We start from the raw sequence: 22,029 nt of genomic DNA, 5'->3' as shown, positions 1-22,029 counted from the left end.
TCTCAACCCTCGTGTTCACATCTCTTTAACATTCTCTGTGACAAAACGGAAAGCACTCATAAAGCACTTCTGCATACGAGAGAATGTTGGTTGTCTGGAGGGAAAGCCCTTCCACAATGTTTGGGTTGCACGATGAACTGGCTGCGTTTTTCAGGGAGCATCGTGTTTTCGTGGGAGCTAATTGACATATTATCATCATTCAGACTTGGATATTTGGCAGACATTTTCTTGGAAATGAACGACACGAGCCTGTCACTTCAAGGCATTTGACAGCAGTTCTTGCCAATGATAAAATTTGTCCTTTCAAGCAAAAATGAGAATTTTGAAATATTTGTGTCTGTCACCGTGAACTTACTAGTGTACCGATACTTTAAAACTTTTCTGATGTGATTTTGCGATATTTTGATAGGGTGTAATGAAGTGCATCAACATGTGGAAGATCAGCATTACTAAGTGAGCCAGTGTTTTCCAATATTAGTCATGGGGAGTGACTGTGCCACGAACATTTGACCAGGATGGCTGGTGTGTTCACGCCCTCATTTATGGAACACAATGCGGTAGGTCGGATTTTCAGCATTTGGCACCTGTTTGGGGGATGGTCAGATGAAAACTCCCAAAACCTGGCACAGATGTTTTGAGCCCAATGAACTTAGAAAGCAGTAAAACTTTTATTTTTCTTTATGTTATTTTATTTTTTTTTTTAAAGATTTTATTTACTTATTTTACACAGAGAGACATACAGCAAGAGAGGGAACACAAGCAGGGGGAGTGGTTGAGGGAGAAGCAGGCTTCCCGCGGAGCAGGGAGCCCGATGCGGGGCTCGATCCCAGGACCCTGGGATCATGACCTGAGCCGAAGGCAGATGCCTAACCAACTGAGCCACCCAGGTGCCCCTCTTTATGTTATTTTAAATGAACTGCTTTATTGAGATAAAATTCATATACCATACGATTAACTCATTTAAAATGTACATTTTGGTTGTTTTAGTATATTGACAGAGTTGTGCAACCATCAACACAATTTCAGAACATTTTCATCACTCCCCCCCCCCCCCCCCGCAAAAAAACCTTCATATCCGTTAGCAGTCATTCCCATTTCCTCCCAAACCCCCAACTCTGGGCAACTAGTAATTTATTTTCTTTTTCTCTAGATTTGCCTATTCTGGGCATTTCATATAGGTGGAATACACTATGTTGTGTTTTGTGTTTGGCTTCATTTACTTAGTATAATGTGTTCAAAGTTACACTGTGTTGTCTTTTGTGTTCCACTTAATTTACTTGATGTGATACATTCAAGGTTCATCCATGTTGCAGCACGAATCAGTGCATCTTTCCTTTTTATGGCCGGATAATACTCCATTGTATAGATTATACCACATTTTTTTTCTAGCAAATGTGCAGAAGTGTATGTGTGTATGTCTGCAAAGGATTTTTAAATTTTGTAATTTCTGTGTCGTTAACATACAGTGTTGTGTTAGTTTCAGGTACTGAATAGAGTTGCTCAGTGCTCATCGTGATAAGTGTGCTCTTGATCCCCTTCAGCTACTTTCCTCATCCCCCCTCACCTCCTCAGCAATAGTACTTTTAATGATACAGGGAAGTCAAGTAAGGGTACTGGTTGTGGGGAGGGTAAAAAAAAAAAAAAAAAAAAAAAAAATTGCTTTTGGCTAAGTCCTGATAGGCAGTTTTCTTACTCCTTTAAATGTATCCAAAATAAGCTAAACTTATTGTAGCTTTTCTGTTTGGGGAAGATTTCTGTGGAGTTAGATACAGAGAAATCAATTTTCAAAGGTTTTTTTTCCCTTTCTTACTTACCTTAATAGTCATGATTTCCTTTTTTGTCTCCTTTTTAAAATCATTTATAGTGCCAGAAGTTAGCCCCCTCCGGGCTGCTGACCTCATTGTCAGAAGCCCTGGACTTCGCACAGGCGTCCTTCCCTCCTCAGCCCTGCGCTTACCGGGGTCACTCAAGACTTCCCTTCCCGGTCTCAGATACTGGGCTTTGTATTTGAGAACTAAGGAACAAATCGTTTTGGTTTTGAGACTGCTAGAACTGGCCAACGCCCCACTTTTGCCTCAGGAATTCTCTAATAATGGCTCCTTTCACGGTAGCCTCTGACCTAATTTGTTGCTGTTGTTTATTTGCAAGCTCGTTTTTATTGAATATGCAATCGTATAATTTTTTTCCCCCTATTGGTAATCCCCTTCTGCCTTCCAGGGATCTTCCTTGTGAGAAATCTATGGTTTGCTGAATTTAGAATCAGCTCTCTCACAGTAAGAGCTCATTGGGTCCTTAAGACCATGTTAAGTGCCAGGTGAGGGGACACAAAAGCCAATGAGTTTCAGAGAATTGTCATGCAAAGGTGAGGGAAAGGCGGGCTGGTAGCTGGAGCTGAAGAGAAAGATTCAAGAAAAGAGATAGGCCTACAGGTCTTGGTGCAATTCCGTGGGTGGGAACGCCCCGGCGGTTCTTCCCATGAACTCTAGTAAAACCCATATTGCTCACTCACAGTTTACTCTGAGAGGAATCTTCTTGATGAATGTGGAAAAAAGTCTTCACCCAGGTTGGAGCTGAGGAGAAATATAACGGCCTTGGGGAAGGTATTATGAGTGTTACGTAGACTCTTCATCTCTCCTTTTCATGAATGAAGACGCCTGTACAGCCGTTCCCCATTGTTCATTGGGGGTACTTCCAAGACACCCCCCCCCAGTGGATGATTGAAACAGTGGGTAGTACTGAACCCTCTATATACTATGTTTTTTCCTATACATACCTATGGTAAAGTTTAATTTATAAACTATGCACAGTAAGAGATTAACAACAGTAACCGATAATAAAAGGGGATAGTGATAAAAATACAGTGCAATAAAAGTATGTGACTGTCTTTCTCTCTCTAAATATGTTGTACTGTACTTACCCTTACGAGATGAGAAAATGGCTACCCGAGGAGATGAGTGAAGTGAGGTGAGTGAGGTAGGCACTGTGATGTAGTGTTAGGTGACTGTTGACCTCGTGACCGTTCGTCAGAAGGAGGGTCATCTACCTCTGGGCAGTGGTTGACCACGGGAAACTGAAACTGTAGAAAGCAAAACCGTAGGGGAGGGGAGACTATTGGACTTAATGAAAATATCTAGTGATCCCAGGTGAGACAGGCAGGTCATAGTCCGTCTGGAACAGGAACCTTACCCCTCCCTGACGCTTCACTTGTGGAACCAGGGCCTCTCCAGTTCAGGACACCATCACATGAGTTCTGAGAGCAAAAACTCAAGTGTTGTGCAGTGATAAGTTTTCTGAGTAAAGGCTTTATAAACACTAAAAGTATTCAATGAAAAATTGCAAAAGATGGCTAGATATGTAAAAATGGAAATTACTGACTGGAATTAAGATAAAGTGATAACAAATGATGAGCATAAATGCCCCACATAGATGCAAATTGAATCTATGGTAAATGATCTAAATGTAAACTGGTGATTTTCAACTAATTTGTAAAATTAAAGTGTTTTTCTCAGCCTGATACAGACACCACTGAGACCAGAACTCTCAGAGATGTCCTAAAGACACGCAGACCGAAGTAACCGGAACTGAGGCAGTCCCTTATCTCCTCCACACAGAAGGCAGTGTCTTCCTGTCCATTGCTCACACCTCAAGCCGTTACTGCCTGGGCTGAGGTGGCTCCATCCTTCCCCAGTGTTCTCACAACCCCTCCTTAGTGTCATCTTTTCTACTTCAGTGCTGTCAAGAATCCGCTGTTGAGCTGTAGCAGGACCAGGTGCCCCAAAAATGATGAGCTTAAAGGGCCAATTCTTCCTGTACCTTGGTGACATCACCTGCTGTAGGTGCTTCTCAGAAATGACCACACCCCCTTTTCTGATGTGGCTCTCCTGAACATTCTGTACTCTGCTATGTAAAGACCCGAGGGGGGATGTCAAAAGGGTGAGGGGGGCTTGCAGAAGATAAATAGATGGAACATAGGCAGGAATTCTCTGCTTAGATTTGGGTGCATTCTGAATGGCGAAGATGCTGACAGATGTGTCGCCATGGGGAGGTAGGTTGCACTGACCCTGTGGGATGTGAGCAGCAGCTCACATCGCAGCCTCCAGCTGACCACCTGTCTGATTTCCCTGAGGGCTGGACACTGGGTCTGTAGTGGGAGTGTCTGAGAGATGGCAGTGGGGAGTAACTGATCTGAAAGGCTGCAATCGGGAAGTCACTCCAGACACAGATGAAGTCAGCCCTGGAAAGCAGGGCCTCCACCTTCTTGGCTGAGAGATTTCTGGATGACCCCCCCCCCCCCCGACCCGCCCTCCCCACCCCGTGTGTAATGGTTGTGAGATTTGACCTTTTCCCTGCCTCATCTGCTGACAAAGGTGGCCCAAAGATCCTGTTTGCCACATGCTCTTCTCTGGACAGGCCCAATGTCAGAGCCCCAGTACAGGGGTAATAACACAGAAATGTTCCCTGTCCTATTTAATTTGGTATCTTGGCATATAATAATTGAGTCATGTCTTTGAAGACTAAGGCTCTGAGATGGATGGGTAAGACTTTGCATAGAATGAGGAATGTGCGTAGATAGACGTATGAGATGCAGGCCACTGCACGTAGCTGTATGGGATACTCATTTCCTTGGACTTATATGCTAATCATAATTGAGTTCTGCAGGTGTTAACAACGTTTTAAGACAAGATTCTTTAGTATTTGAAGTCTTTTTTACCTTTATTGGAATTATCTGTGAATATATTACTTTTTTTTTTTTAAATACACATTTTAATGAAACAAACCAGAATCAGGAGACTTGGAGGCTCGTATTCATGTTTGGCAGTCTTTTGGCTTCTCTGGGAGGGCATCCACAAATGACTTTGCTTTTGGATACAATGCTGTGTTTAAAGATGATTTTACTGCAGCTTAACAGAAAAAATAGTGCTATATATAGAAGCACACCCTAGTTGCTCACAAATATTGTAGCATGTGTTCAATAACCAGCCTCCCTAAACTTTCTTAAAACCTGAGGACCTTGCTTTTCGTCTGAGACACAATATCCCTAAAAATCAATACATTCATATTTTTAGTTCACTAGTTTTACCTTGAGAGAGCAGGTGGCCCAGGAGTTTTTATCATGAGAACTGGTACCATTTGTGTGAGAGTTGGATTGCTTGACTTTATATAGCATTTTCTTCAAAAGAAGTCTTGTTTTTTTATATTTTAAGTTTACCAGATATTTTTTTCCTTCTCTGTGTCTCATTTGGGGCTGCAGAGAAACTGAGTTGGCCAGGGGTCTGACCCTCAGTGCTGCCTCCTCTGTAATCCTAACTGGGAGGGAAGACATCTGATCAGCAGAGATCTTTCATCTTGTCTGTACAACAATCAAGAAAGGGTTCCCTGTTGCCCACTCCTGTTTTTGTGTTGTTTTGTTTCCCTGGGGAAATGGTAGTGGGAGGAAGACTGTTTGGAGCCCCTGCTGGGTGCTCATGGGCACCAGCCTGCCCATTCTGCTGCATGGGGGAAACCCTGGCCTCCCAGCCATGCCACTGGGATGTCACCATGTGGCCTAAAGGAAAGAAACGTCTCCTATGGAGAGAAATCCTTCAAGAGAGGTAAAGCGCTTTCTTCTCATGTCCATCTTTTGAAATAGGATTCGAACTGGAATACTTTTTCTTTCCTTTTCTCCTCTTTCAATAAATAAAATGGGGCCAAACACTGAAAGTGACTGGTCACTTTTACCTCCCTGGTCCGTAGCAACATTTAGAAATAAGGATTCTGGCTTTATTTAGTGCAAATTAAAATCCCCTACATTCCATTAGATTCCATCCCTAAGAGGCAGGATTACAGCATCCATTTTTATGGTTTCTTCAGCAATTGCTGGATTTCTGTTGGCATTGAAATGCATTCATGTGGGCATTTTGACATTTGTCTGCAATAAATAGAAAGAATGTAATTAAAGGTCAGCTCCTGAAATGAGTTTTTAGTTTATTTTGATATCTGTGGAAACTTATGGGTTTGGCCGGTGTTCTTTTACTGACTTAAGTTTTAAATGCCCTTTTAATTGTCTAAGTTTCACTGGGGTCTGCAAATTAAGGGAGTATAAATAAATGCCTTGTTCCAAGAGAGTGATCTAACAGTGTCCTCAATGGTCTAATAATATGTAGTGCAATTAATGGTGTAAAATATTCTCATTTATGAACTGAGGTAGGAATTTCAATTCAGATGGAGAGTACGGGTCTCCCTGACTTGTACTATCAAATTTAGAGGCATAGGAGGCTTCTAAGGAGGGATTTGTTTATTTCCGTCACTTTCTGTTCAGTTTCCTAGAAGGATATGCATCATTTCTATGTTGGGTGTAACACCTAACATATTATGGAATGGATATGAATTTAGAATTCAGGGTAGTTTCTTTTTTTAGAGAGTGGCATTTATTTTTGCAAGCTCTTCAGAATTTGGACTAGCTTGCAGTGAAATGATATCACTGTATATCTGAGCATGTAATCCCAGAAATGTTTGTATTATAATAATCGTAGAATTTTACAATAAATTGTACTTAGAACTTTGGTGTACATGTGTTTTTTTTTTTTTTTTTTAAGATTTTATTTATCTGATAGAGAGTGAGCGTGCGCGCACAAGCAGGGGAATGGGGCAGAGGGAGAGGGAGAAGCAGGCTCTTGGCTGAGCAGGGAGCCTGACGTGGGGCTCGATCCCAGGACCCTGGGATCATGATCTGAGCCGAAGGCAGACGCTTAACTGACTGACCTACCCAGGCACCCCACATGTGTTTGTTGTTTTTTTTTTAAAGAAAAACTAAGAAACTTTATTAACTTTATTGCCCTCTATAAGACACTTCTCCATATTCTGAAATAGTCCTTCCTCTTGCCCTTAAAGGCCATATAATTGATGATTTCTCTCTCTTTTTTTTTTTTTTTTCCAGCACAATTCTATCTAATAGAGGTGGGCAGCAGGATGTACCACTATGATTAATTTAGTCCAGGGACCTGTCAACATTAGGTAGAGAAGAAGCCACCATCATTCTTTCGGGAGTAGCCTCCATTGGTGGCTGCAGTATGAAGGGACACTATGGATCCCTGGATGCTGTGGATAAACTCCTTCTTAGGGTTGATCCAGTGTCTGATGTGAGCTTGGGAAGTGATGGAAGGTGGTGGAGGAGGGGTAAAAGTTCTCCAGGGAATTGGGTCTTGATGATTCCATGGGTATCCTGGGTGGTCTCCTGGTGTAAGAGTATCTCACTTTTGTTCTTGAATGTCCCTGTGTGGTGGTTGTACAAGGCTGCTAAGCGGAAATCCAGGTCATCCTTTGGTATCTCAGGATCAAAAAAATAAACATCCCGCCTCATGGAGGTGATTGTGGGAGCTGAGCGGAGCCGACTCCAGGGTTCCTGTTGCTGAGCAAGGTGACCTGGGTTCTTATATGGCAGTTTCTTGGAAGCCCCGAGTTTTCCCAGGAAGGTATCATCGTTATCCAACGTAGGGTGCTGGAAGGGGTCTCAGGTGAAAGGCATTGTAAAGTGCGGAGTGAGCCGCTGGTGTGAGGGATGGGAAGCCCCGCGCAGCCGCACACCGATGATTTCTCTTTTATTTGCAATCCTGCCTCTACCAAATTCGGGATAAATTCCTCATGCTGACATTCAAAGCCCTTGCTATATGACTTTAATAGGATCTTACTTCCTTGGTTATGGGAAGTGAGGACGTCACCCAACTGGGCAACTGGCTGCTTGCCAGATATTCTACTCCTTGCCCACCCTGTGATCTTGGCTCATTCCTGCAGTGATTTCTTCCCCCACTCTTCCCGCACCTTCATTTTTTTCAGAACTCCTTGCATCCATCCTAGGCTACTTCCATGAAGTCGTTCTTGATTCCTTTGATTAAATAAAATAAAATACAACTTTCCTTTTATGGTATGTATCATTACTTCCCCCAGAGAGTAGCTGTGTTAGTCTGCTAGGGTTACTATAACAAAATACCACAGGCCGAGTCACTTCAACAACAGAAATTTGTTTTTTTCACAGTTCTGGAGGCTGGAAGTCCACAATTAAGATGTCAGCAGGTTTGGTTTCTCGTGAGGCCTCTCTCTTTGACTAGTGACTTCTCTTCATGTCCGCATATGGCCTCACATATCTCGCTGGTATCTCTTCCTCTTCTTAGAAGGTCACCAGCCAGATTGGACAAGGGCCCATCCATATGGCCTCATTTAACTGTAGTAAACTCTTTGAAGGCTGTCTCCAAATACAGCCATATTCGAAGGTACTGGGGGTTAGGATTTAAGTATATTAATTTTTTGTGGGGCAGAGGAGGGAACCAATTCAGTCCAAAACGGTGGCTATTTATACATATGATGTGCCTTCTTTTTCCTTTCCCTGATTTGATTGTGAGGTATTTGAAGACAGAGCCTTGTATCAGTGGGCTTATCAGGTCTTAGTTTAATGCCTCATACATAATAAATGGTCAGTAAATATCTGTTGAATTTAATTTTAATTAAATCAACTGTTCAAAAATTTAGTGTAGTTATTAGGCTCTATGGAAATGATCTATGGCCAAAACATGGTACTTAAGATTTCTTTATGGATTTGGCAAAATGCTGCCAAGTAATTAAAAAAAAAAAAAACATTGCCAGAATAATATGTTACTCTTCTTTTTCCTTCAGACTTAAGTAATGCTCATTTTGCATACATCCTTTCTTTTTTTCTGATTTGATTTATTATTTTATTGCCACATTAGAAATGAAAATAAACTGTGAAAATCTGCAAACCCATGCCCCTTCATGAAGATTATGGAGCAATGGAGACACCCATTGTAGAAGGTGAAAAGTAGCTTATCCTGTAGGGGGTAGAAGAACATCACACACAAAGGTCATCAATGGTGGGATTATGGACAACATCTGCCAGCTGGAGTTTATGCGTCAATGGAAAGTTTAAAAATGAACGTAAGGGAACATTGGCTACTCCTGACATCTTAGCCAGGGAGTATGGGTGTGAAGCATCAGAAGGTGCCTAAAATCTCTACAAGCACATAGGTTTACAAAAAAACAAGCCCCAAACCTAGACACTCAGGCATTGTTGAAAACTGCTTGTGGGAGGAGATTCCCATCTTAGGAAGTTTGAACACACTCTTTCTCCTGCTGGATAGTTTCCTTTGAGGGAAGAGTATTTTTTTCTTTAGTATTAGTTTTCTTCAGTTTTGACCTGTCAAACTTCTCCACTTCAGACAAATCTGGCTTATCACTCATCTTGACTAAAAGAAAGACTGATGGCTTGAAGACGGGTGAAAGGCCAACGGCTGGACCAACGCCACTCCACACACAGGACGACGTTCTGCATACATCCTTTCTCATTCTTACAAACTCAAGGTGAAAACAGGAGTCAAAATAGAACTTAATATACCTTTTAAATCCACACATGAATCTTAACTGCCCTTGGGCAGTCATTCTCTGCATTCAGTTGGCAAATGTTGAATAATGCTTGGGTGTAACTCACCAATTCATTCAGTTTTCTGGGGTTAGTGACATCAAAGGCCTTATCAGAAAGCCATGCTCCTGGAATTAGATATTCCTTGGAAATACTTTAAAATGATCACTGGGTTAGACTAAGAAGCTAGTTATTCCCATTTTGAAAACTTAAGAGATTCAGAGCATTTCTGCCATCCTCCAATGTGCTGATACCTAGAAGCTCTGTCAAATACACATCTTAATGTCAGGGGAAAATCTTTGCTGATGTCCAAGAGGATGTCTTGTTTGGCCCACAGCCGCCTCGGCAACCCCCTCTGTGTCTGTGCTTGGCTTGGAAAGATCTGGTTAAATATCTCAACTTGACTCTCCAGGTTCTGCTCTGCTGTCTGCTGGTCTGATCTTTGGTGTTTTAGAGTTGTCCTCATCAGCAGTTGGGAACGTCAGTCCCGGGGAGCAGATTAGAGTGTAACCTCAGCCTTTCTGGCAAACAGCTTTGATCAGAAACCTGCCTAAAAGAAAGGGGCATTCACTGTGCCTGAAGGACTTGTATCCATGTGCACCTCGAGGTACCAGGTTCTTTTCGGGTTTCATGGCCACCTCCCAGTGCTGTACCTGAATGTTAGGATCTCCTCTTGCCAAAGACTGGATACATGTCTTAACTGACCAGACTGCTGTAAAGAAATACCAGAAACTGGGTGGTTTATAAACAACAAACATTAATTGCTTACAGTTCTGGAGGCTGGGAAGTACAAGACCAAGGTGCTAGCAGAATCCGTGTCTGGTGATGCCCACTTTCTGATTCATAGACAATTATCTTCTCGCTGTTCCCCCACATGGTAGAACAAGAGGATTTTCTGTGGCCTCTCTTATAAGGGCGCTGATCTCACTCATTAGGGCTCTGCTCTCGACTTAATAACCTCCTAATACCATCATCTTGGGGATTAGGATTCAATATTTGAATTCTGCAGAGACACAAACATTCAGACCATAGCGTCTGGGAACTGCCAAACAGAATCTGCTGTGGAGTCCAGTGTTCATTACCGGTTTTCCCATCCTTCATATAACCATAAAGCTTAGGAGAAATTTCTTTTAGAATTTGGTGGCTTTATGCCTTTGCTTCAAGGAAGCTTACTACCAAATTTTAAACTTTGCCATAGTTATTCAAGTTAACTCATGCAGTTATAATGTTTGCATTTTGATTTTGTTCTCATGATGATTTTAAAAAATATTTTTAGATAATTATACATTTAGTAAGAAGTTGTAAAAATAATACAAAGAGGTCCTATATACCATTATGGTAGGTGTCTACTTTCTTTTTTAAATATCTGTTTTATATTAGCAGAGTTTTAGATTTTCATATTAATTTTTCAATTTGTTTTTCTAAACTTAATGCTATGTTCTTTATTGTGATTTCCTATAACTTATTTAGAGAAAGACTGAAAATAAATCAAAGCTAGTAAATAAGGAAAAATAACAGGATTCTGTCACCTTTGAGTTAACCTAAACATGTTTCAGATCAGCATCCAAGGTGATAGGGACTAAGAGTTTTTCTTCTTGGATATAAAATCAGAATAATGTCCCCCATATGATCTCTGACATGTTTCTGATAATGGCAAGTATTTTCCCATTTTTTAATGCTCCCAGAAGATTATTAAGCTCACTTCTAAGGGATAATTTAAATAATGCTTTAATCCCTTTCTTGATTCCTAATGGTTAGTCTTGCACCTACCACCTCCAGCATTACTGATCTCACCCTTGTTTAGTAAATAAGCCCATTTACTGCTGATTATTGGTATCACACCTTGGGTTAATTATCTACTACCTTATTTAGATCTAAACTTACCTTTTACTCTGTTCTCCCCACCATATTATAAGCATTTTGAAACTTCTGCCTTCTAGTTTTTATATTCTTCATACATTCCTTAGCAGAAATCTAAAACACAGGAGGTCATTTGGATATTTTTCTCCTAAGCAGTGGTATTTTACACTTGTCCATTCTAAATTACGCTGTCCAGTATAGGGGGAAAAAGCAGATTTCTTCTGATGACTGATTCTCAGAGTTTGGTAAAAAGTCAAGGTTAATATTGAGTTTGGGTGCTTCCCTTGCAATCAGTGAGCCACATTTCACAAGCCACGGCCTGCAATTATGTGCAAAAAAAGCTGTAAAGGTTCTGAGTTGGGAATTTTTCCCCCACTTCTTCTTAGAGTGCCCTACTCTAATGATTAGTTCGCAAATGGAGAGAGCATGGCTTGGTTAATGAGGCATTCTGTTTCAGTGGTGTACTTAAAAGTAATTCAGTAATAATTGCTGCATGGTATGATTCATATTCCAGAGCACACAGTAGCAATAACACATCTGTTGTGGAAGTATCATTATAAGATGGAGAGAGCATTAACCTACCTAACCCCTGTTCTCTAATGACTGCAATTCTAGGAAAAATTCAGATTGAATTTTCCTGGAGAGCCTGCCCTGCAACACTGGCCTCAGTAGGGAGGGGAGAATAGAGCATGGGGTGCAGTAGGCTGAGCAAGAAAGCTCAGGCTGGTCAGGTGGTCCTTGGAGAGTGGGCACTATGGCCCAGAGGGATAGGTAAGATGGGTCCTGGGTCTCCGAAAAAGGGTAAGATTGTTGGGGACTTTTCTTAGGGCCAGAGCAGTCATGGGTTTATCATTTTTTACGTCCTATATAGGTCATCTTTTACCAGTCTATACTGCCCTAAGACTCAACCTTTGGTTTTAAGGGCCATGACCAAATATTCTGTAGGTCTGATTCCCCTGGGTAAGTAGGCTTCCTGCTGAGGCCAGGGGGTGGTCCTTTGGGCTTTTCCACATGGCTCCCATGAGCCTGGGGCTGTGAATTTGTGAGTGTGACTTCTCTAGCCTCAAGTTCCCATTCATCTTTCAGTACCTCTGCACCTACAGTCTTGTTAGAAAAATTATGCTTTGTTTTTCCCATGTGTTCTCCAAGTTTGGGGATTTTGATCTAACAATTTAAAAAACTAATCATGTGTTCTTTTCCTAAAACACTGTTTGGGGAAAAATGGGTATATTTATAAGTTTTATAATGGAAGTGTTCATTTAAGTTGAGTTGAATTTGTAGATACTTGAAATGAATTCTTTGTTATAACAAGTAAAGGCAGACATGTGTACAAGTCAGCATTACCAGAGGCAGAAGTCAAGGCATCTATGAGTTGGCTTCCTTTCCAGTAAGAAAACTCAAAAAAAAAAAAAGAAAAAATATATTTTATTAAAGTTTTTATTAGATTAACCAGAATTCTTAGAGGCCAGTTCACTGTGTAAACATTAATTTCCAATACTCAAAGTGTTTGGAATGTTTAAAGACACTTTTCTAAGTGTTTGACAGACATTAACTCCATTGTTCCTCAGAACATTTCATAAGGTAGGTCCCTTTCCGAAGGCCGTACAACTGCAGAATGCAGGGCTGTGATTTGAAACCCTGCAGTTTGCTCTGGAGTCTTTTCTCTCTTTTTTTTAAAAGATTTTATTTATTTATTTGACAGAGAGAGAGAGAGACACAGCGAGAGAGGGAACACAAGCAGGGGGAGTGGGTGAGGGAGAAGCAGGCTTCCTGCCAAGCAGGGAGCCCGATGCGGGACTCGATCCCAGGACCCTGGGATCATGACCTGAGCTGAAGGCAGACACTTAACGACTGAGCCACCCAGGCGCCCCTGGAGTCTTTTCTCTTAACCACTATGCTATGCTTGTTTTCAGAAATCACAGTGTTTCTAGTTTTCTTTTTCTTCCTTACCCACATAACAGTTTCTCATTTGCTTAGTCACTAGTCTCATATTTAGTGAGACCTGCTATCAATTAGGTGTTGTGGTCAAGGATATTTCCTGTCCTCAAAAACCTCAGCCTGGCAGTGGAAGATAGATACATAAACCACAGAGTAAGGAGTTTGGGAGTAGAAGGGACAGATCCACTCTGTGTGTGTGGGGGGGGGTGTGGGTGTGTGGGTGTGGGTGTGGGTGTGGGTGTGTGGGTGTGGATGTGGGTGTGTGTGAATCTCAGGAACGGCCTCAGAACATCAGCATTTAAAGGAAGGGTGGGGCGCCTGGTGCTCAGTCCGTTAAGCGTCTGCCTTCGGCTCAGGTCATGGTCCCAGGGTCCTGGGATCCAGCCCCGCATCGGGCTCCCTGCTCGGCGGGAAGCCTGCTTCTCCCTCTTCCACTCCCCCTGCTTGTGTTCCCTCTCTCTCTGTGTCTCTCTCTGTCAAATTAATAAAAAATTAAAAAAAAAATAAAGGAAGGGTGAAGGATAAGGAGGGTAGAAGGGTAGGGAATGAACTGTAGATCTATTTGAGGGCAAAAGGAAAAATGATTGTAGTTGCCAGTGTGGGAAAGGCAAAAAAGTTATGGTTGGATAGTGAGGTATTTGAGTTAAAAAAATACCAAGGGAGAGGGATTCTGAGGGATTTCATTGTGTGGAAAATCATAACAACAATAAATATCAAATTCAACTGAGAGAATTGCTTTGGGAAGTTGGCACTGGGTCATGACTTTTCTAGGGCTGATTGGTAGCCTTTGTAATAAGCTGTTTTATTGGTGCCATTTGTCTTTTGACATAGAAGTACTTGATGCTAAGCAACCGTGTGTAAAAATCAAGCCTCTCTCCTTATAGCAGATATTTCACCCCTCTGGGGACCAGAGCTGTGGCGTAGGCAGGGTCACCATCATCTTGATTCAGAAGACATTTTGAGGGTGATATTATGGATGAATTTCTTAACTAGTATGTGAAATATATAGTAAACCTTCAACTGGGAGAGTGGAGTTGAATTTATTCTGAAGGACTGTCTGCCTGTGATAAAATTGCTTGTTAATTCTGAGTAGATGACATTTTTTGGTGGGTTGTTACTATAATTCTCATCTTTAGAAGTGGTGCCAAAACTGGAAATCTCACTGTGTGTGTCACCCCCGCCCTGTCCTTTTGTAACACAACCCAAACTTGGTTCCCAGGAGACTCTTACAATAGATGAATGGCTGTTCCTAGAAACCTGTTAGTATTGCTTTGTTCACTTGGTTATTTAAGTCTGAATTCAAACATCAGAGTTCGGTATATAAACCATTCTTTAAGGGGGGAATTTATTTTAAATGCTTCCCTTAGCCCTGCTCACATGTGGAAGAGAGAGACAGAGACATAGAGAAAGAGAGAGAGAGAGAGAGAGAGGGAGGAAGAGAGAAGGAGGGAGGAAGAAATCACTAGCTTTCAGTAATCACAATTGCTGACCTCCTCTTTGCCTTGGGTGAACATTTGAATGTCTACTATGTGCTGGGCCTGGGGGATATGGGAGTGAAGGTGGTGGGGTTCTTGAATTCACTGAGCTCTGATTGTAATGGGGAGAGAGAGATGTGAACAAGTAATTCCATTGCACTTTTATATATGCAACCCTGGATGTAGAGTGGGAGTCCAGACGAGGGAATAGCTATCTCTTTTTTTTGTGGCAAGGCTTTCCCAGTGGATGGGGGCAAAGCTGGGGCCCTTGGTCTGAATCCTAAGAAAGAAGCAGTCCTTCAGGTGGCTTGGTGGGGGAAGATGGAGGTGTTCTGAGGCTTATGTAAAATATTGGAGCATTCATGCCCACCTTGCCTCTGTGGATGACAAATTGACTTTGAATAGCTGCTGTGTATCTGTCTTCTCAAAGGAATGGATAGGGGTGTTTGGGTGGCTCAGTTAGTTGAGAGTCTGGACTCTTGGTTTTAGCTCAGGTCATGATCTCAGGGTCCTGAGATTGAGCTCCATCTGGGCTCCGGGCTCAGCAGGGAGTCTGCTTGTCTCTCTCCCTCCACCTCTGCTCTCCCCCAGTTCATGCTCTCTCTCTCAAATAAATAAACCTTAAACAAACAAGCAAACCCAAAGGAATGGATAGCCTGGTATACTGTGTTAACCCAGGATCCAGATGCATTGCATCCTACATTGGAATCTTACAGGAGTGCCCAAGATCTTAAAGGAGCTTGCTGTAGATAGAGCAAAGAGCACTCTCTAGTTAGATAACTCACTTATCTTTGGGTAGAATTATGTGTAATTTTTTCCTTGGAGATATGTAATTTAACAATTGCTTTACATAGTTACTAATACCTGAATTGTAACTATACCAAAACATTTGAAATGCTTCATGCATAATGTTCCTTATTCACAGTGGGAAAGAGGTATGATATTTGGCATACGTAGGCTTGAAACACAGCTCATTTTCAGTGCCAGAATTTATTTTTGTTAAACTATTTTGTGGAGTCTAAGAAGAAAGATACGGTTTAGCCTAGAATTAAAAGGATAAAATACTATTTGTGAGTCCTTGTTTTGCAAATATTTATCGGTGTTTAATTTGTGCAATAATTCCACGAAAATAAAACCTGTTCATTATTTTTTCATTCTTAATTTTATATCTTACCTATAATCATGTCAGTAGTAATGTATTAATCGGCTTCAGTAGCACCAGCTATATTTCTAAGTACGAGTGAAGGGGTAGTTCTTTCTTCTGCTGTGTGTCTGTCTCGCCAGTTGTCAGCTCAGCTCTATCTATGACTTTCCTTTGACCCACATGTTATGGGGTTTCTGGGACAACTTCATACTTGGTTGATTTGAAAGGCAAGTTTTTCTGATTGATGTAAGGTCTATGAACCTAAAAGAAAGTAGTGTTTGTTCATGAATTCAGTCAATCCATCTATCAGTTTTAATGAATGCCCACCATGAGCTAGGATAGTTGCTTAGTGGTGAACAGAACTATCCCCTTTCTTGACCTCATGGAACTTACAGTGAAGTGTTGCAGGCAGGCATTGAATGAGTCAACAAACAAGTCAGTACATAGTTATCGATTGTGTTTAGGAACACAATAAACTATTTTCTTCCTGCTAAAGAGAATAAGGGGCTACTGTTGAAGAGAGGCATGTGTGTGGTGGGTCCTACTATAGATCTGGTTATCAGGGCTAGTGTCTGCTATTTCTGTGGACTGTTATTTATTTGCCCTTCTAGGCTGTAAATGGTGATAGTAAGTTTTAAAGAAATTTTAATATGCACTTTTTTTTTTTTAGGTGTTGTGAAGTGTCTCTTGGTCTATTTAAAGTTCAGTCTGTGTTAATTTGGATCTAGTATTTATCTTCTTTCAAATCGTGTGATATATGCATACATATGTATATATTAAACTATTCACCACTAAAGGAAATTATGTAGGATTATATATATAATTATAATATATATGTAATTTATAGAATAAAAACGTCCAATTTCCTTTAACAGTTGAATATTTTCAGAGAATTTGAGCAGAGGGATGTAGGTTATCCTTCTGTTTTTTAGTGCTTACGCCTTTTAATTTTGGCATTTCCTCACATTCAAGTCATTTCTAATAATTGTGCAGTATGGAAACATTTTGAGACGCAGGGCGGAAGAAGAGAAAATATTTCCTGAGAGAGCATACTATTTGTATGGAGTATTTAAAGCCCTGTTACATAACAAAATTTCAGTGCTGAAGGCCACAGTGGAATCCCTTGAACTTCACTGAGGCATTTCTGCTTTGCTGTGGGCAGCCTTCTGGTGTCCTAAACTCTGTGTTCGGACCGGGGCTTACTCTGGCTGGCATTCTAACATTCTCTGCTGCCTCCTGCATCTCAGCCCGATGCAGGAAGTTGTGAATAAGCTGTTCTCAGCTTAGGTGGTACCAACTGGCCTTGAATTAATAGGCCCAGAACTTTTGAAAAAGTTCTGTCTGTGCTTACGCTTGCGTGATGACTACAAACAGAACTGCAAAGGTGTGTGTGACTAAGCTTTTCGCTATAAAAATAATGTTCAAAACATATGTGTAGTCTACAGAAGGCTCACAGAACAACCTGAATCCTCATCCCTTTACCTAGAGCTTTTCAAACCTTCTAGTATGTTTAGACCTTTCCCAGTTTGTAGAACCAATCCTTTTCCCAGCCAAGGAAGTTTAAGAATCCTTAATTTGATGGTTTGATGACTTAATACCAGAAGTCTTCTACTACTTGTTCTTTTGTGATTGGTTACTCAGGTTCTATTCATTCAGCTTCTTCTCTTTTCCTTTGGACAAGAATTTGCTCCAGTTGTGGTCACCAGGTCCTGGGTTCCATTCTCATGCCCTGCCTTGGTGCGCTCCATCTGATCGGCATTTCATTTATTCTGTATTGGTGCCCTGCTTTCTATAGACAGACACTCACCCCCCCCACCCCAAGACTGAATCCTGCCCTTGAGACCCTGCTACTCTGCCTCCCTTACACAGACTACTTGCATATATGTTGTGACACCAGTTGACTTTCTGTTCTTGCATTCCCCAGTGCTGTGCCCTGTGATCCATTGTTGGGATGCCCAGTTGCTCACCTCTGTGCTGTCTTGGCTTATGTCTTTCTGGGTCATCTCACTGGGAACTTTACTAATCAGCTACATCTTAGTCTTTGGGTTTGGCCAACACCAAATCTCACTCACTCTGGAGTACCTCATTGACATTTAATATTGTCTTGGCTACTAAGTAGAATTCAAAAGCATTAGAATTCCTTGTGTCTGAATAAACATTTATTGAGCACCAAATGTATAAAGGCAATGCTTTGTGTTGTGACAAAGAGGCAAGTGAGACCTGATACCAATTTCTAGAGCCACGTAATTAGTTGAGAGAACAAAATTAGTACATGATACATGATGCGATAAGAATGCCCCCTCCCCCAGTTACACACACACAGACATAATTTTACCTAATTGTAGAACTTGCTCAGAGAGACCTAATTATACCCATGCTTTTTCACTTCTGGTTACACCTAAATTCATGAAACTTGATTATTCAGTCTTCTTCAGGGAATTTGGTGAAATATTTTTGTTTCATGGTTTGTTTCTTAAAATTTCTTGCATTTATTTTGGCCCTCTCTACTTCAGTGAACTTTATAAAAGTATTTCAAGTTATTATGCATGTTTAGAAAGAATGAAGCTCTTTGTTGGTGGGGTTATCACCGGAGCAATTAGGAGAAAAAAGACTTCTGTGAAATATTTGCTGAATTCTTTATTCATAGGATTCATGGATCCAAATTATTTCAAGAAATGTCTTGGGTCACTTAATAATATATTCTGTCTCTTAAGAGATTAAAATGTTGGGTTTTGGGACACCTGGGTGGTTCAGTTGGTTAAGCATCTGACTTGATTTTGACTCGAGTCATGATCTCAGGGTTGGGAGTCAATCCACTGGGTGTGGAGCCTGCCTAAGATTCTCTCTCTCCCTCTCCCCAGGTCCCTCCCCGCCTCCCTCTTAAAATAAGTAAATGAATGAATTAATTAAATGAATGTTGGGGTTTGACTCCCCTTTTGTCTCCTATTCACTGTTTCTCCTTTGATTTTAAAGTGAATCTAAACTAAGTATTTCTTAAAGCAGTTGAAATCCCTTACCTTCCCCATTGCTTTCCTTGTAAACCTTTTATATTCCTTTAGGAACTGCAAAGTCTTTGTCCATTTCTAGTAATTCAGTATTGTTTTCTTATTATATTGCCTTCTTTGACTCCATCTTGTCCTTGTTCTGTATAAAATAAGCCTAACTTTTGCCATATACAAGTGGAAGGCTGATCAATAGTAAATAGAGGGATTTTTTTTTTTTTAGGACTGCAAATTATTCTTTTGCTGTGAAAAGTTCATAATACAGTTCCTGTTAAGATCACTGAAATACACTGTTAAGAGTTGGTTCTTTTTCAGCTTTAGAACTTTCTTTGTTGTTGATTCTACCATTTTCTATTATATACATTTTTTATTTTAATTTTAATTCAATTAACACATAATGTGCTATTCATTTCAGAGTATCATATACATTTTAAATCCCTATATATGTTTTATTTTAATAGACAATTGTCATGTTTCTGTCTTTCAAGTTAGCTACAACGAAGCTGGTGTAATTTGCCAAGTGTCCTTTTCTAAGTTGTAGTACTGATAAAGATTAGAGAATCTCCAGGTGTAAACTCGAAATCTTTGGAAGATGTTTTGACTTAAAATTATCTGCATTTGATAAGGCTTTCAGGTGAGGAGGAATGGGCCTTGCTGAAATGCAGTTTTATTTCTCATATCTCCCTTCATCTATATAGCTTGTCACTCTGTCACAAAAGAAAATTCCCTGTGGCTCATTCCTGAGCTTTGACCTGATAATATTGCATTTTTTTTTTCTCCTTGTGATGACCATTAATTTAACCTACAACAGACCAGTGTTACTGAAGTAAGGAGCATATTATTTTAGTGGAAGTAAATGAATTACAATTTTTTAAAATAGAAAGATGGCATGAATATGCTTTTGAAAGAAACTGTTGATGTATATTTTTATATAAATATTTTCTAGTCAGTTGCCGGTACTTCAGTATGTTTTTCTACTTACTTCATGTAAATGAAATAGTCTTATAATACCTAGGCTCGGTATGTTTTTCTGAGATAGAAACTAAATTTACAATTTTTAAATTTCAGCAATAACCAGGGCGCCTGGGTGGTTCATTCGGTTAAGCATCTGCCTTCTGCCTTCGGCTCAGGTCATGATCTCAGGATCCTGGGATGGAGCCCAGGTAGGGCTTCCTGCTCAGCAGGGAGTCTCCTTCTCTTGCTCCCCTCTGTTCTTCCCCCTGCCCCTCCCCTGCACATATTCTCTCTCTAATAAATAAAAATAAAATCTTTAAAAAATTTTTTAACAATAACCATTTTAGACAGTTTTGTGTTTTTTCTTTGATTTTCCCTTATATTTCTGGAAGCTGTTAATTTTTTTTTTGTGAAGGCAAGCTTTATAAAGCTAATTTCATACGAGGTGGCCATCGGATGTTCTGTTCTTTAAAAATTAGGATCAAAATCACTGGTTTTTTTTTGCACTAGTCTTTGAGGTGAAGTATTACAGTAATAAGAGTTTCCTTACAGAATGGTAGGTTTGCTTATACCATGTTTCTCATTTAAAAGAAACAACATCTTTGCAGACTATCAGCTCTACTGCAGTGATGTTTAAAACAGGTTAAACTTGCTTCTTAGAATTGCTTCTTAGACTTGCTTCTTAGAATTATTGGTGCACAGGAATCAGCCAGGAGGGCAGTCACCACCAGAGTCCAGAGTGGTAATATTAATATGTTTTTCTCCTCTTTTGAAATGTATGATGACTTTTAATTTAACCAGCAATATTAAGTAGTAGGTTATTTCTGTGAAGATTAATGACGGTTGTAGACCAGCTTAAGTGATGATACTTTTAACAAGTTAGTTGCCCTGAGAGAATTCATTATGGTGTTAGTAAGAACAGTGGTTTGTGGGGAGTAGGAGGTGGAGGGGGCATTGGGAGAAAGCACAGAGGATAAGAAGCACTTAATGTTTATTAAGATCTGTGACCAGTAAGCAACTCCTGGATAATATTGTACCCACTTACGTCCTTTGAAGCAACAGTGTAACTATCTGCCTATTTAAGAATGCAGCAGCATACTTTCACCACATTCGGGTTACTTTCTTTTCTGTCTTCCCGTTGTAATTATCTCCACAAGTGCCCAAATCTTCCATAATAATGCCTATATGGGAAAGATAGGAACGGTAAATCCTTTGTCATTAACCTGGAGTTTTGATTCCTCAGGACACCTTGAGTTTCTAGGCTGGTAGGGATTTCAGCATTCTGTTCCACCTTCTCCCAAATGCCTACTGAGAGCACAGCACCTCTCTGACATCCTGAAGTTTGCGGGGGGGTGGGGGGGTGCGTGTAATTTATTGGTACCCAGAGCCTGCTGTCTGTGCATTTTATTCCAAAGGAGGCCAGTGCAATTTCAAAACTGGAATAGTGATTATGGCTTTCTGATCCACCGTTGCCTCTCGGACATGTTAAAAAAGAAAGGCAAGGAAGTTTAATGCAAATCGTGGTTTCTTTGAGGCAAGGTCATCTTGAGCTGTTTCACAGTGCAATATCCTTTGGAGAAACTGTTTTTTCACTTAGAGTGCTTTCAGATGTTGTTTTGAAGAGATTTGAAGATGCTTGGGGCCCAAAGTCCTTAGGCAGGTCCAAGGACAAGCGGGAGTGCGGATTCTCCCCGTTGAGGTAGACAGAGGCCGTCACTTCTTTGGCTAGAGTTCTCTGAACTTTGAGATCAAAAGTGCACACATGTCAGATCTTCAGAGAGCCGTTTTATAGGCACATAATTGGATTTCAGCATCTTTATCTGTTGGAAAGTGTAAAATACCTCAGAGGGTTGTTGCGGGGATGAAGAAATAAAACGTGCACCCCCTAAAGTAATGCTTCATACATGGTAGACAATAAATGTTCATTTATTTCCTCACAAATGACAGACCAGTGTGGCATGTATACTCCTTTGGTGGATGAAGGTGAGGCACAGGGTGAATATTTATAGTGTGTTAGGCAAGAAATAGTTCATGCAGTCCCTAGCATCTTCATTTATCACTGTTCCTGCATAACCGGCCTTGGTGAGGGTGTGGTGTTAGCGGAGCTGAGAGTGGGCCTTGACTCTATTCATGACACAGGAAAACCTTTAATAGTTTGCTTGTGGAGTGCTCACCTGAATGTTTGGTGGTTTTGTGAGTCAGGGAGAACATCACACCTAGGACAGAATGCAGTGTGGCTTGCTGATGTGG

At 40.8% G+C, this 22,029-nt stretch overlaps 2 protein-coding genes and 1 pseudogene across 11 annotated transcripts in view; 1 reads left to right on the top strand and 2 right to left on the bottom strand.

Annotated features, from left to right (window-relative positions):
• DOCK4 (dedicator of cytokinesis 4) overlaps window positions 1-22,029 on the top strand; it is a 428,555-nt gene that overhangs the window by 90,301 nt on the left and 316,225 nt on the right. The gene's annotated exons all lie outside the window — the stretch shown is intronic.
• LOC113911145 lies at window positions 6,990-7,504 on the bottom strand (annotated as a pseudogene).
• Window positions 8,689-9,282, bottom strand: LOC113911147 (thymosin beta-15A). Its single transcript, XM_027573306.2, has one exon. The coding sequence runs from the start codon at window positions 9,226-9,228 to the stop codon at window positions 9,091-9,093; it is 138 nt and encodes a 45-aa protein (XP_027429107.1). The 5' UTR covers window positions 9,229-9,282; the 3' UTR covers window positions 8,689-9,090.

This window comes from Zalophus californianus, chromosome 12, assembly GCF_009762305.2.
Source record: "Zalophus californianus isolate mZalCal1 chromosome 12, mZalCal1.pri.v2, whole genome shotgun sequence".
NCBI lineage: Eukaryota > Metazoa > Chordata > Mammalia > Carnivora > Otariidae > Zalophus > Zalophus californianus.
This window is presented reverse-complemented; position numbering and strand designations above follow the sequence as displayed.